Source organism: Lucilia sericata, unplaced genomic scaffold, assembly GCF_015586225.1.
Source record: "Lucilia sericata isolate MDLA Ls3-8-SP2 unplaced genomic scaffold, ASM1558622v1 Contig000729F_arrow, whole genome shotgun sequence".
Taxonomy (NCBI): domain Eukaryota; kingdom Metazoa; phylum Arthropoda; class Insecta; order Diptera; family Calliphoridae; genus Lucilia; species Lucilia sericata.
The window spans coordinates 192,759-205,735 of NW_023994728.1; the positions used below are offsets into that span (position 1 = coordinate 192,759).

Genomic DNA, 12,977 nt, shown 5'->3' on the forward strand with positions numbered 1-12,977 from the left:
AAATTTTAGAAAAAATTTTTAAAGAAATACAAAGAATATTTTTTAAATAGAAAATATTTCCAAATTTGTATGTATGTATTTTAAAATTGTTATAATTCCAAGAAAATTTATGGCAAAAAAAATTCTTGCTTTAAAAAGCCCTACTAAAGTTGTAAACAAATGTCATTCAACCGTTCAATTATTTGAAAATATTTATATTTCTCTTATTCAAGCAATCATGTCTACTTTTATTTAGTGTTTTTTTTTTCTCTCTTTTGATTTTATTTTATTACATAGTATTTTACCATTGTGGTTAAACGAAAATACTCGTAATAATAAAAAAATGATAATAAAAAAATAATGCATGTCTGACAGAGCAAATAACAAATAAAATAAATATTTTTTATTCATATTGTACATTAAAAGTACAATATAAATAAAAAACATGCAGATTTTTGTAATGTTTACTCTGTCGTCTTTGTATTGTATTTCAAACCATAGAATTATTACGAATTATTGTATTAGAAAAAATTGTCATACGTTTTACACATATCCACAATACCCCGGAGCCACAGCCCCTTTGTCAAACATTTTATATTGTTATTTTTAAGGTTTTTATAAACTCTACACAGCAAATTATTGCTATAATCGAGTTCGATTTGTCATTTAAATTTAATTATATGGCGTGGAGTAATTTGAAAATAATAGATTAACTTATATTATACAGCACTAGTAAAATTTTGTAGTTATACTGTTGTTAACAATAACCATTCAAATTATATTTTTGATTTAATCAAGGTTAAATTTTTAGCTTTTGTTATTCTTCTTACCATTAACCTTAGTTTTTATATTCATTGTTTATTATTAAGAAAAAAATACTTAAGTTTATACCTTGAAGGTCCTTGTAGGATTCCAATTGATCTGTTATGTTTGTTTAGTTTTATATTTGTTAGGTTTTCGAAATTTAAAGATTTTTTGTTTAAATTTGTATAAAGTTCAAAGGAAAATAATATAGTTGATTAATATGTTATTGTCTTAAAAATTAAGATAAAATAATTTTTGGAATATAAAAAATGCATAATTTTCTAAACACTAAAACTAAAATTAAATGAACAATAATGCGGCTCAGCTGCAACGCTATCTACTAAAATAAATTAGTTCAAATTTTAAATATATTTAGTTTAAGAGATTTTTTTCCGGAAATTTTTCTATAAAAATGAGAATTTCTCGAAAATTTTCTAAAAAAAATGATTTTTTTGGAAAATTTACTACAAAAAAGAGAATTTTTTGGAAAATTTTCTACAAAAAAGAGAATTTTCTCGAAAATTTTCTATAAAAAAGAAAATTTTCTATAAAAAAGAGAATTTTCTCGAAAATTTTCTATAAAAAAGAAAATTTTCTATAAAAAAGAGAATTTTCTCGAAAATTTTCTATAAAAAAGAGAATTTTCTCGAAAATTTTCTATAAAAAGAGAATTTTCTATAAAAAGAGAATTTTTTCAAAAATTTTCTTTAAAAAGAGAATTTTGTCGAAAGTGTCCATAAAAATAAATAATAATATTTTTTATCCAAAGAACAATTTTCTATAAAAAGAAATTTTTTTCCATAAAAATAAAACTTAAAAATCTTCTCTTATGACCCCTTTGTTGCAAGAAAAAAAGGAGTGATTTTAAAATCTTCAATATTGAATGTGTCACAAAAAAGAAAAACGATTGAAGATAAACAGGACTATAAAGACAATTCTTTTGGGTCTTATCAACAGCATTCATTCCTCCAACATGATTACTTGCACCAAAAAACCAAATTAAAACAAAAATCTTCTTTTGATTTTAATGTCCAAATGGAACAAAAAGAAATTTGTATCGCATATAAAAACTTTGCGAAGCATAAAAAGATCTTTATAAAAAATAAGAAAAAAAATTTAATGGTGTTTAAATTCTCCATAGCTGCAGCTTTTCGTTGCTTTTTGTCCTCCTCAACTTCGTTTCTTTCAACACTTTGGCCACCCAATAAAAGAAAAACAATTGGAAGATAAAAAAAAAAAACAAAACAACCATATGACATCGTTAAGTTCACACAGATACAATAAATACTTTTTAGTGCAATTTTCCGAAAAGATAAATGTAGAGAAATGTTTGGTTGTTTTTTTTTACGTAAAAGGAAAATAACACTGTTGTTGGTAAGTAGTATCTTGCTGGTTGTTTTCCTTTTTTTATTATTATTTTTGGTGCTTTTTTGAGTCAGTAGTATCTTGCCAAATAAATTAGTACAGATTCTCAAGTTGTTTTTCATTTTGTACAATTTCATTTCGTTTTTATATTATATTGTGTTTTTTTTGGAAATTCTATACGCTTAAATGAATTTGTTACCATCTGTTCAAAAGCTTTTATGTTGTGAACTCTGTTTTTTATTTTATTTATTTCTTTTTCCTCTGATGTTTAATGCTAATTTACTTTTCTCGTGTTTACTTTGTCTTTTTTACACTTCAGTACAAAATAATCCATGTTTGACATAGCATTTGTAATTTCGCCAAATTTTCCAAAGATGATTACCATGAACTGAACTAGAACTGAACTGGAACTGAACTAGAACTGAACTAGAACTGAACTAGAACTGAACTAGAACTGAACTAGATCTGAACTAGAACTGAACTAGAACTGAACTAGAACTGAACTAGAACTGAACTAGAACTGAACTAGAACTGAACTAGAACTGAACTAGAACTGAACTAGAACTGAACTAGAACTGAACTAGAACTGAACTAGAACTGAACTAGAACTGAACTAGAACTGAACTAGAACTGAACTAGAACTGAACTAGAACTAAACTAGAACTGAACTAGAACTGAACTAGAACTGAACTAGAACTGAACTAGAACTGAACTAGAACTGAACTAGAACTGAACTAGAACTGAACTAGAACTGAACTAGAACTGAACTAGAACTGAACTAGAACTGAACTAGAACTGAACTAGAACTGAACTAGAACTGAACTAGAACTGAACTAGAACTGAACTAGAACTGAACTAGAACTGAACTAGAACTGAACTAGAACTGAACTAGAACTGAACTAGAACTGAACTAGAACTGAACTAGAACTGAACTAGAACTGAACTAGAACTGAACTAGAACTAAACTAGAACTGAACTAGAACTGAACTAGAACTGAACTAGAACTGAACTAGAACTGAACTAGAACTGAACTAGAACTGAACTAGAACTGAACTAGAATTGAACTAGAACTGAACCAGAACTGAACTAGAACTGAACTAGAACTGAACTAGAACTGAACTAGAACTGAACTAGAACTGAACTAGAACTGAACTAGAACTGAACTAGAACTAAACTAGAACTGAACTAGAACTAAACTAGAACTGAACTAGAACTGAACTAGAACTGAACTAGAACTGAACTAGAACTGAACTAGAACTGAACTAGAACTGAACTAGAACTGAACTAGAACTGAACTAGAACTGAACTAGAACTGAACTAGAACTGAACTAGAACTGAACTAGAACTGAACTAGAACTGAACTAGAACTGAACTAGAACTGAACTAGAACTGAACTAGTTTGTGTTTTATTTATTCCTTTTTATCAACTTTCCTATGTTTTCTTACTTATCCCGCCATTCGACATGCAATCTGTTTTCTTTTCATCACTTTCTCAAACTAATCCCAAACACTTTGAAGCGAGGTGTTCTAGGAAAAAAAAACTCACAAAAAAATTCAGTCTTTTTTATCCCACCAAAAGTAATTTTTATTTAAACTACGTGAAAATCTCTTTTAGATTTAGGTTTAGCAAAAAAAATCTTCAAAACACATATCCACTAAATGTAAAAAACAGACGAATTGAGAAAATATTTGACTTTTTTTAGCGGGGAAATTAAATAAATAAATTTGTTTTTTTTTTTACTTGTGGACAAAGGTTGACAGAGTAAAGTGTAGCTAGAAAGCAAAATACAAATTAAGGACTATTAAACCTTTATTAATTAAATTTAGCAATGATTTTGGATGAATTTTATAGGTGAATAGAGTTCCCAATTAGAGTGTTAAATTTTTTGATTTGGATGCTTAACATTTGACTGCCTGAGAGATATTAATTATTTATATAAAATTGTTGGAGTGTTACCATTTTAATTAAAATTTAAACCTTAAAATTTCTGTATGCACAACTAATAACCTAATTAACATAAATTTGAACAAACAATAACTCGATTTATTTGCAGTCATTATACAAGTTAATTTTAATTTAAAATTAGCAAGAAAATTTAACAATAAATTGGTATTCACTCAACATATCTTCATTAAAATGCTAACAACAAATAAACAATACAATTTTTCATAATTAAAATTCTTCTCTATAAAGCTATTTCATTCAGAATGCCAGTGTTTAAGATTCTATACAATCAACACCTTTTATTAGATGCCAGTTTCTATAAAACACAATAAACTAGAATGTTAATTGAAGAAGATGTTGAAGAACAAAAAGAAGAATAAGCTCAAATAGGAGAGAAAAAAATAAAAGAAAAGAAAATAACATAAATTAAAACGCTAAAAGCAGGAAGGAGTAAAAAAAGCACAAAAACAGCTACGAAACAATAAACTAAAATAGTAAATTGTCTATAGACGGTTGGTCCTGTTTGGTGTTGCTCCTCCTATTAATGCATGGCTGTAGTTGAATCTTAAAAATTAGGTTAATGAACTTCATAAAGAAATTATTGAAACCCTTTGCTGTTTGTGTTTTTTTTTTTTTCTATTTTTCTAAGGAAGTGTTTTCTTGGTGGTTTTTTAATCTTAAGCTAATGAAAATTAACGAACACAACAACAGCCATAACAATGGTTAGTGGTAGTATTTATGGAACAGTGAGTTGAGGTTTATACAGTAAAACATTTTGACATACCCATACATATGTATGTCTGTATGTATATAGTATGTTTGTGTATATTTACTTATATTTTGCTAAAACAATTTGCTAAGAAAATTAATTTCCTTCCTGTGCTCTAGCACACCGCAAGAGTGCTAATAATAACCGCTGCATTAGATACGGAAATTGAAGGGGTGACCAAATACTGAAAGATTTTTGCTATGTGTAGTTTATTAATAAATAATTTATACTGCAGAATTTTTATTTCAAACAGTATTGGAACTGTATCAGAAGAGAAACCAAATATGCTATAATAAACTACAATTCAAATATTACTGAACTAGAACTAATTCTAGAACTGAACTGAACTAAACTAGAACTGAAGCCAAACTAAAAGCCTCTGGCCACTGGAACATATTCTAACTTTGAAGAAAAAATCAAACTAAATATCAAGGCTAGCAGAAGAAAAAAAATATTGTAAGTAAGAAAAACAGCCGCAACATAATCTCACAAGACCACAAAGTAGTAAAATGAAAACTGCCACTTGCTAAATGCTTGAATACCTCATGGAACGACAAAATATACAAGTACAAGTGTATACATAAATAGAAAAATAAAAACACACACAGATAAATTCCTACATACATACATGTATGTATGTTTCTATACCTTATGTTAAACCGCAAAAACCTCCATTTGGGTAGTAGTCATACCTAGTAGAGATACAACTTTTTACTAACCTGGAGTAACTGTAAATGTCCATACATACATAGTTACAAATATACATACAACGAATACATACATATAACGATTATTGTGCAGTTAAATGTATACCACAGTTTGAGATAGGTATGTACATATGTAGTTATGTACGTACTCTGTATATGAAGAAATCAGTGTGTGTATTAAGAGCAAATGTATGCAGTAGGTATTGTAAATGTACCATGCCAATTTAGAGTCATGTTCTTCTAACAACTAGGTGGTAATGGAATTTGCAACTACATACATATTTGTCTACTGTGTTATATTATTAAGAAAAAATGCACACACAGAGATCACTGATACATAATATACAAATATGAGAACCAAAAGGGCGTTAAGTCTAAAGTGAATGATGGATCCAAAAGTTTTCAGTTTCAGTTCAATTGTAATTCATTTATAGTTCAGCTGTAGCTCAGTTTTAGTCCAGTTTTAAACCAATTCAGTTCTAGTACATTTCTAGTACAGTTCTAGTTCAGTTTTAGTTCAGTTCTAGTTCAGTTCTAGTTCAGTTCTAGTTCAGTTCTAGTTCAGTTCTAGTTCAGTTCTAGTTCATTCTAGTTCAGTTCTAGTTCAGTTCTAGTTCAGTTCTAGTTCAGTTCTAGTTCAGTTCTAGTTCAGTTCTAGTTCAGTTCTAGTTCAGTTCTAGTTCAGTTCTAGTTCAGTTCTAGTTCAGTTCTAGTTCAGCTCTAGTTCAGTTCTAGTTCAGTTCTAGTTCAGTTCTAGTTCAGTTCTAGTTCAGTTCTAGTTCAGTTCTAGTTCAGTTCTAGTTCAGTTCTAGTCCAGTTCTAGTTCAGTTCTAGTTTCAGTTCTAGTTCAGTTCTAGTTCAGTTCTAGTTCAGTTCTAGTTCAGTTCTAGTTCAGTTCTAGTTCAGTTGTAGTTCAGTTCTAGTTCAATTCTAGTTCAGTTCTAGTTCAGTTCTAGTTCAGTTCTAGTTCAGTTCTAGTTCAGTTCTAGTTCAGTTCTAGTTCAGTTCTAGTTCAGTTCTAGTTCAGTTCTAGTTCATTTCTAGTTCATTTCTAGTTCAGTTCTAGTTCAGTTCTAGTTCAGTTCTAGTTCAGTTCTAGTTCAGTTCTAGTTCAGTTCTAGTTCAGTTCTAGTTCAGTTCTAGTTCAGTTCTAGTTCTAGTTCAGTTCTAGTTCAGTTCTAGTTCAGTTCTAGTTCAGTTCTAGTTCAGTTCTAGTTCAGTTCTAGTTCAGTTCTAGTTCAGTTCTAGTTCAGTCCTAGTTCAGTTCTAGTTCAGTTCTAGTTCAGTTCTAGTTCAGTTCTAGTTCAGTTCTAGTTCAGTTCTAGTTCAGTTCTAGTTCAGTTCTAGTTCAGTTCTAATTCAGTTCTAGTTCAGTTCTAGTTCAGTTCTAGTTCAGTTCTAGTTCAGTTCTAGTTCAGTTCTAGTTCAGTTCTAGTTCAGTTCTAGTTCAGTTCTAGTTCAGTTCTAGTTCAGTTCTAGTTCAGTTCTAGTTCAGTTCTAGTTCAGTTCTAGTTCAGTTCTAGTTCAGTTCTAGTTCAGTTCTAGTTCAGTTTCTAGTTCAGTTCTAGTTCAGTTCTAGTTCAGTTCTAGTTCAGTTCTAGTTCAGTTCTAGTTCAGTTCTAGTTCAGTTCTAGTTCAGTTCTAGTTCAGTTCTAGTTCAGTTCTAGTTCAGTTCTAGTTCAGTTCTAGTTCAGTTCTAGTTCAGTTCTAGTTCAGTTCTAGTTCAGTTCTAGTTCAGTTCTAGTTCAGTTCTAGTTCAGTTCTAGTTCAGTTCTAGTTCAGTTTCTAGTTCAGTTCTAGTTCAGTTCTAGTTCAGTTCTAGTTCATAGTTCTAGTTCAGTTCTAGTTCAGTTCTAGTTCAGTTTCTAGTTCAGTTCTAGTTCAGTTCTAGTTTCAGTTCTAGTTCAGTTCTAGTTCAGTTCTAGTTCAGTTCTAGTTCAGTTCTAGTTCAGTTCTAGTTCAGTTCTAGTTCAGTTCTAGTTCAGTTCTAGTTCAGTTCTAGTTCAGTTTAGTTCAGTTCTAGTTCAGTTCTAGTTCAGTTCTAGTTCAGTTCTAGTTCAGTTCTAGTTCAGTTCTAGTTCAGTTCTAGTTCAGTTCTAGTTCAGTTCTAGTTCAGTTCTAGTTCAGTTCTAGTTCAGTTCAAGTTCAGTTCTAGTTCAGTTTTAGTTCAGTTCTACTTCAGTTCTAGTTCTAGTTCAGTTCTACTTCAGTTCTAGTTTAGTTCTAGTTCTAGTTTCTAGTTCTAGTTCAGTTCTAGTTCAGTTCTAGTTCAGTTCTAGTTCAGTTCTAGTTCAGTTCTAGTTCAGTTCTAGTTCAGTTCTAGTTCAGTTCTAGTTCAGTTCTAGTTCAGTTCTAGTTCAGTTCTAGTTCAGTTCTAGTTCAGTTCTAGTTCAGTTCTAGTTCAGTTCTAGTTCAGTTCTAGTTCAGTTCTCTTCAGTTCTAGTTCATTCTAGTTCAGTTCTAGTTCAGTTCTAGTTCAGTTCTAGTTCAGTTCTAGTTCAGTTCTAGTTCAGTTCTAGTTCAGTTCTAGTTCAGTTCTAGTTCAGTTCTAGTTCAGTTCTAGTTCAGTTCTAGTTCAGTTCTAGTTCAGTTCTAGTTCAGTTCTAGTTCAGTTCTAGTTCAGTTCTAGTTCAGTTCTAGTTCAGTTCTAGTTCAGTTCTAGTTCAGTTCTAGTTCAGTTCAAGTTCAGTTCTAGTTCAGTTTTAGTTCAGTTCTACTTCAGTTCTAGTTCAGTTCTAGTTCTAGTTCAGTTCTACTTCAGTTCTAGTTTAGTTCTAGTTCTAGTTCAGTTCTAGTTCAGTTCTAGTTCAGTTCTCGTATTTCATTATTGTTCATATTTACATTTTTCGCTTGTTGTAGGTCGGGTTTCCTTTTACCCTTTTACCCTTATACATTGTGTTCCACCCGTAAATACATAGATATAAATATATTTGTTTGTGCGTCTCGTGGCCATTATTATTATCAGTTTGGTAGCATGTTAACCAAATATACTAAACTTTGTTTGTTCCTACTCTTGTTGTACTGATATTTTCCATTTATTTCTGTTACATTTTTTACCTTTTACCAAGTCATATCAAACTGTCGTCTTACCATTAAGCTTGAGGGCCTTTCACTCAACTTAATACTTGTGTAACAGAGAAGAAGAGCAGACAAGTATATGGTGAATACAAGCACCATAATACCCGTTATTTTGAACGTACATTCATAACTTTTTTTGTGTCTTCTCGTAAGTCTGTTACAAGTAAAAATAACTTAGTAGGGGACAAAAAAATAGAGAAAAATACATTTGTTTACTTTTTTACTTGTTAAAAAGAGGGGGAAGTAAAAAGTAAGAATAATGGTGGTTTCCGTTTTTTTTTCTCCTTTTTTTCATCGTCTTCATGTTTGTTGGCATTATCGCATTGTTATCGTGCGAATGCTCGCTTATGTAAGTGTCATGCACGCTAAATGTGTCAGAAAAGGGTTGAGACTCAAGTCAAATATTTTTGTTAAACACTGTCAGCCTAACGTGATAGTAGTACCTTTAAGAAAGAAAATAACACAAAGAGTTTTGTGTAGTTAGAAGATACTACAAGATACTACATTCATACAGATACAGACATTCATATTTAACTAGTCAGGGTTAAAAGGAAAACAATATTTTAAAGTGTTTTTCTTGTTTTTGCTTTTAAAGAAATGTTTCTTCAGACACGCATTAGGTAGGGGGAAATAAAATGTTGTTTGCTTAAAGATTTTTTGTTCAAAATTGTAAGCGTGGGAATTTAATTTGAAAAATTAATAATTATAATTTTTTATAGAAATATATTTTCGAAAATACGAGAATATATGAGTTTTTCGATTTTGAAGATTCTGAAAATATGTATGTTAAATTGCAGTTCTAGTTTGGGATTGGTACAGATCTAGTTCATTTACGAAGCCGGAACTATTGTGTTCATTTCTAAATATAAAGTAGGGCCTTGGAAAATTTGCACTATATACAAAATCAAACTACCACTTATTCATTCAATTTCAAAGATCATATAAAAATGCCAATTTTTCCGAATATCGTATGAAAATACAAAACAAAAAAAATCAAAACATTTAATGTTCTACATGTCTAGTCTTAAATCTAGCGACCACTTATCTGAGTTACAACTGTAATGACAAACTTTTATACACCCTCATTATCGGTGATTAGAAGTGTGAGGGGGATATTAAAAATTAACCAAACAAATTCACTTATCTTCTCGCCTTGATTTTATGACTACCCCAAAAAAATATATAATAAAATTAAAAAAAATCTGTTTTATATATTTATTTTACTTTTGTTTTTTTTCCTTTTGGGTGTAAACAATAAAAAAGTAACAAAAAAAAAAAAAGGAATTAAAATCGTTAAAACATACGGCCAACGGGCTACACTATTACAAGTGTAGCGAATGGGAAAAAAATTAGAAAACGTGACTAAAATAGAAGATTAAACGCACAACAGCTAAAAATATCTACACGGCTCCAAAATAATCACACAAGCAGAAGGATGAAGGAATAAATATATGAATGACTGACTAAAGAAACATGGTAAAAGAAGCAGTCCATTAAAAACCTCATGATGGCTAAAATAAACAATAAAATTAGCTCTACAAATGCCTACTCGGCATCTATAATGTGCCATCTACGTTTTTTATGTTTTTTTATGCCTCTATGCTGTTCTTTACTATTGCCATCCTTTGCCTTTTTTGGCGTCCTGTTGTTATGTGTGTGTGAGTAAGCACGAATTTCTTGTATATATTCATGTAGCTGTGTGTTTTAGGCCACACAATTAACCTAAAAGGTTGAAAATAATAAAGAAAAACAACAAGAAAACTTTAGAAAACTTGAGCTGAAAACACAAAAGTTTAACCCAAATAAATTCTTCTTTTTTTTGGGAGACAATAAAAAATTCATAAAAATTAAAAGAGGTTTATAAATAAAACAAAAGCGAAAAGTTACAAGGAAAAAGTTATAAAGTATTAGAAAAGAAAACAAAAAATATTATAGATTTGAAATACTTGGTGGTTTAATGCTTACTAATGTTTCCTAGAAGCTTAGTAATTCCTATTAATCTATCCAGCTCTTTGGTGGTTGTATAAATAGTGATCATCATAGAACTGAACTAGAACTGAACTAGAACTGAACTAGAACTGAACTAGAACTGAACTAGAACTGAACTAGAACTGAACTAGAACTGAACTAGAACTGAACTAGAACTGAACTAGAACTGAACTAGAACTGAACTAGAACTGAACTAGAACTGAACTAGAACTGAACTAGAACTGAACTAGAACTGAACTAGAACTGAACTAGAACTGAACTAGAACTGAACTAGAACTGAACTAGAACTGAACTAGAACTGAACTAGAACTGAACTAGACTGAACTAGAACTGAACTAGAACTGAACTAGAACTGAACTAGAACTGAACTAGAACTGAACTAGAACTGAACTAGAACTGAACTAGAACTGAACTAGAACTGAACTAGAACTGAACTAGAACTGAACTAGAACTGAACTAGAACTGAACTAGAACTGAACTAGAACTGAACTAGAACTGAACTAGAACTGAACTAGAACTGAACTAGAACTGAACTAGAACTGAACTAGAACTGAACTAGAACTGAACTAGAACTGAACTAGAACTGAACTAGAACTGAACTAGAACTGAACTAGAACTGAACTAGAACTGAACTAGAACTGAACTAGAACTGAACTAGAACTGAACTAGAACTGAACTAAACGGAACTAGACTGACTAGAACTGAACTAGAACTGAACTAGAACTGAACTAGAACTGAACTAGAACTGAACTAGAACTGACTAGAACTGAACTAGAACTGAACTAGAACTGAACTAGAACTGACTAAACTGACTAGAACTGAACTAGAACTGAACTAGAACTGAACTGAACTGACTAGAACTGAACTAGAACTGAACTAGAACTGAACTAGAACTGACTAGAACTGAACTAGAACTGAACTAGACTGAACTAGAACTGAACTAGAACTGAACTAGAACTGAACTAGAACTGAACTAGAAACTAGGAACTAACTGAACTAGAACTGAACTAGAACTGAACTAGACTGAACTAGAACTGAACGAGACTGAACTAGAACTGAACTAGAACTGAACTAAGAACGGAACTAGAACTGAACTAGAACTGAACTAGAACTGAACTAGAACTGAACTAGAACTGAACTAGACTGAACTAAAACTGAACTAGAACTGAACTAGAACCTGAACTGAACTGAACTAGAACTGAACTAGAACTGAATTAGAACTGAACTAGAACTGAACTAAAACTGAACTAGAACTGAACTAGAACTGAACTAGAACTGAACTAGAACTGAACTAGAACTGAACTAGAACTGAACTAAATATATTTTTTTTAATCCAAATTCCTTTGATATGATTTTCACGATTTTAATCTTTTATAACAAAAATGTACGATCAGTGGAGAACGTTTTGCTCTCAGAATTTCACAGCCGATATAGCATTTAAGTAAAAAATTACCCGATTAGATAAAGAAAAGATTAATCAATGTTTGATAGAAAATTATGCATTTTTTTATAAAAATTAAGATACTATAAAAAATAAAAGTTAAATATGTAATTATAATAAAATATCAGTGCAATACTTACATCATAATTCTCTGGCAAACCAGGTGGACCTGGCGGTCCGGGAGGACCCATTACGCCAGGCATACCATCGACACCTGGTTCACCTTTGTTGCCTTGCAGACCTTCGGGACCACGAGGACCAGGATCGCCCCTTTCGCCGCGGTCACCTTTAGGACCGGGGGCACCGCGTTCACCTGGTACCCCAGTAGCACCCTAGAGAAGAAATCGAAGGAAGAAACAAAGAAAACACATAAAATTAATGAGTTGTTTTATTCATTTAAGACAAATACTAAATATTAGCAATAAAAATAAAAAGCCATACAAATATTGTGTATAAATACTAAAAGCATAAGATAGCTATACAAGTCCAGTAAAAGTGGAGTGGTTAAGGGAGTAGAGTTAAGTAGTACTAGCAGCTGTAGTAGTAGGTGGTAGTAGTAGTATTTAGCAGTTACAGTAGTAAAATAAACTAAGGTGTGTTTATGGCTTAAAGACAAAGACAAATTATGGGTAATTTTTATGTGGTTGTGAATTTGTTTTATACATTTTTATTTCCTTTTATTTTTTCCCTTCTCACTCTCTCCCTCTGTGACAAACACAAATATTTAAGTTAAGAAAAGTAGCAACTTTAATTTTTGGTAGATAAAAATAAAAAAAAAACAACATGAAAAAATTAAAAGCTTTTTTTAGGGCCATAAAATTTACACTACATTGACACTCCTTGTCAGATACTTTTATGACTTCAACTGCCTTTAGAGAAAAGAAGTGGGAGGGTAAAATC

General features: G+C 30.8%; 1 protein-coding gene across 7 annotated transcripts in view; it reads right to left on the reverse strand.

Annotated features, from left to right (window-relative positions):
* The window catches only part of LOC119607685 (collagen alpha-1(XVIII) chain-like), a 227,549-nt gene that overhangs the window by 192,043 nt on the left and 22,529 nt on the right, over positions 1-12,977 (reverse strand). For all 7 annotated transcript variants that reach the window (XM_037961746.1, XM_037961745.1, XM_037961748.1 and 4 more), the window contains one exon: positions 12,218-12,409. In XM_037961746.1, coding sequence (XP_037817674.1) covers positions 12,218-12,409 — 192 coding nt within the window. The remainder of the gene's footprint in view (positions 1-12,217; positions 12,410-12,977) is intronic.